The 2,041-nt window shown below is 35.7% G+C and overlaps 1 protein-coding gene across 1 annotated transcript; it reads left to right on the top strand.

The window, feature by feature from the left end:
• The first annotated feature begins 1,409 nt into the window (after positions 1–1,409).
• Positions 1,410–1,798, top strand: LOC100640818 (EF-hand domain-containing protein D2-like). Its single transcript, XM_020007257.1, has 2 exons — positions 1,410–1,600; positions 1,658–1,798. Exons 1-2 carry the CDS (start codon positions 1,449–1,451, stop codon positions 1,779–1,781), a joined length of 276 nt encoding a protein of 91 aa, XP_019862816.1. The 5' UTR covers positions 1,410–1,448; the 3' UTR covers positions 1,782–1,798.
• Positions 1,799–2,041: the final 243 nt, after the last annotated feature.

Raw genomic sequence — 2,041 nt, 5'->3', positions numbered from 1 at the left:
GGACATTTGTTGTATAATTCTACTTACCATACTGCAATTTTGCACAGTTTTTGGAGAAAATTAAAAATTAATACCTTTTGCCCATTCATCTCTGTACATCTATTCCCGATAACATGATGGCTTGTTAATGATATTTATTGCTAAATGCTCAGTGGTGGAAGAGATCTATCCCAACCATACATGGAATAATATGTAATACCGTATTTTGCAAAATTTTCGAGGGCTGTAAATTTTGAAAATTTGCCTAAAAATCTATTTTTTTAATAGTAATTGTAATAATACATTTTACAGCATGTTACAACTATAGGGTATGTACTATTAACCACAGGCTTATCCATAAATAGTCAAGTGGTTAAAAGTACACACCCAAGAATTATCATCCCTGATATAGGCAAGTCTTATTAGGTTATTTTCATGCTGGGTCTAATGTTTTGTGGTTTGCCGTGGTTGACAGTTTACATAGCCTGTAAAATTTTGAGGTAAGCCTCAAAACCACGAAAATAAAGAACTACGAAAATAATCCATTATATGGTATTTTTATACAGCCTTGACAGGCATTATTGCCTGTTGCTCTGGCTGAACCACTACCATTATTCTATCATAATTATTGTGGCTGATTATCACAATCGTATCATATGCTAGGTTGATTGCCACAGGCTACCCAAAATCCCTGATACAGAATGTATCAGGCTGAGTCATGACTGAAAATCATTTATGATTTGGATTAAAATTCTTGGCCGTGTACATACACACCCATTGAAGTAGTTGTAAGGCCCATAATGTAAAATGTGATTTGACATACACACCCATTGAAGTAGTTGTAAGGCCCATAATGTAAAATGCAATTTGACATACACACCCATTGAAGTAGTTGTAAGGCCCATAATGTAAAATGCAATTTGTCAAGTGAACTGAACAGAACTACACTCCAATACACTAAATGTTGGAGTTTACTTTCGTATTCTGATAGATCGGTAATATCATCAATAATTGTTTCACGAGTGCTAGTAGCTCTTTCACTATCAATATCTGAAAACAATAGTTATAATTATTGTAATAGTCTAGATATAGAATCAATGGACTGACCTTCCTCATCCTCTTGATCAATTAATAACCTCATTTCAGCCATTGTGAAAAAAGCTAGCCACTATCTTCAGTATCTTGCACTTGCAGCTGGCCAGCTGCGGCATGGACTACTGGACTCGGAAAAATATTATAGTTACCGAGCATAATATTTAATCATAGATACTATATATACCCGTATATAGTATCTATGATTTAATACACAATGCATGTACATTGTACATCTAGGGGATGGATTTACGGATCATGCACGCAGCCAGTCTCGCGGGGCCAGACTCAATTTTTATTAGAATTCGCAGCCATGCCCCCAAATAAGTGGGTGTGTAGATGTCCTAAAATTCCTAATTACAGCGACAAGCTTAGAAATGGCTGAATCAGAGCTTGCAAGCAAGTTAAACAGACAACAGCAGATAAACGATGGAGAAGTAAAGGCTGCTAAAGTCTCCCAGTCAGTGTATGCAGAGTTTAAAGAGTTCTCTATACAAGAAATCAAAGAATACAGAAAGATATTCGTAAAGTAATGAATGCCTGTTTACACATACTAGTTTACACACTAATACGCTTTCTTTTTCAGATATGATGTAGATAAGAGTGGTTTTATTGATTTTATGGAGCTTAAGCTGATGATGGAGATTGGAGAAACTGGGAGAGCCCCAGACCCACCTTGGACTGAAGGCCATGATAAAAGAAGTCGATGAAGATCACGACAATCAAATTAGCTTCAGAGAGGTATGGAAAAAAAGATTCTCTTTCCGCTATTTTTGTTTTGTGTACCCTTTTAACATCTGCTTTTCCTTGTACCTTTACTCCTCATTCTCATTTCTCTGGCATTCTTCTCCATTGTTCCCATTCATGTGAAAACATTTATCATGTTTGTGACCATAAAAGGAAGTTCTATTCCCATACATGTCTTGCTTGCAATGAGCCTACTATAATCTAATTTTATTCCTTATGTTTA

The sequence above is a fragment of the Amphimedon queenslandica genome, unplaced genomic scaffold (assembly GCF_000090795.2).
Source record: "Amphimedon queenslandica unplaced genomic scaffold, v1.1 AMPQUscaffold_7914_Cont20139, whole genome shotgun sequence".
Classification (NCBI taxonomy): Eukaryota; Metazoa; Porifera; class Demospongiae; order Haplosclerida; family Niphatidae; genus Amphimedon; species Amphimedon queenslandica.
Note: the sequence above shows the minus strand (reverse complement) of the source record. Positions and strands in the feature narration are given on the sequence as shown.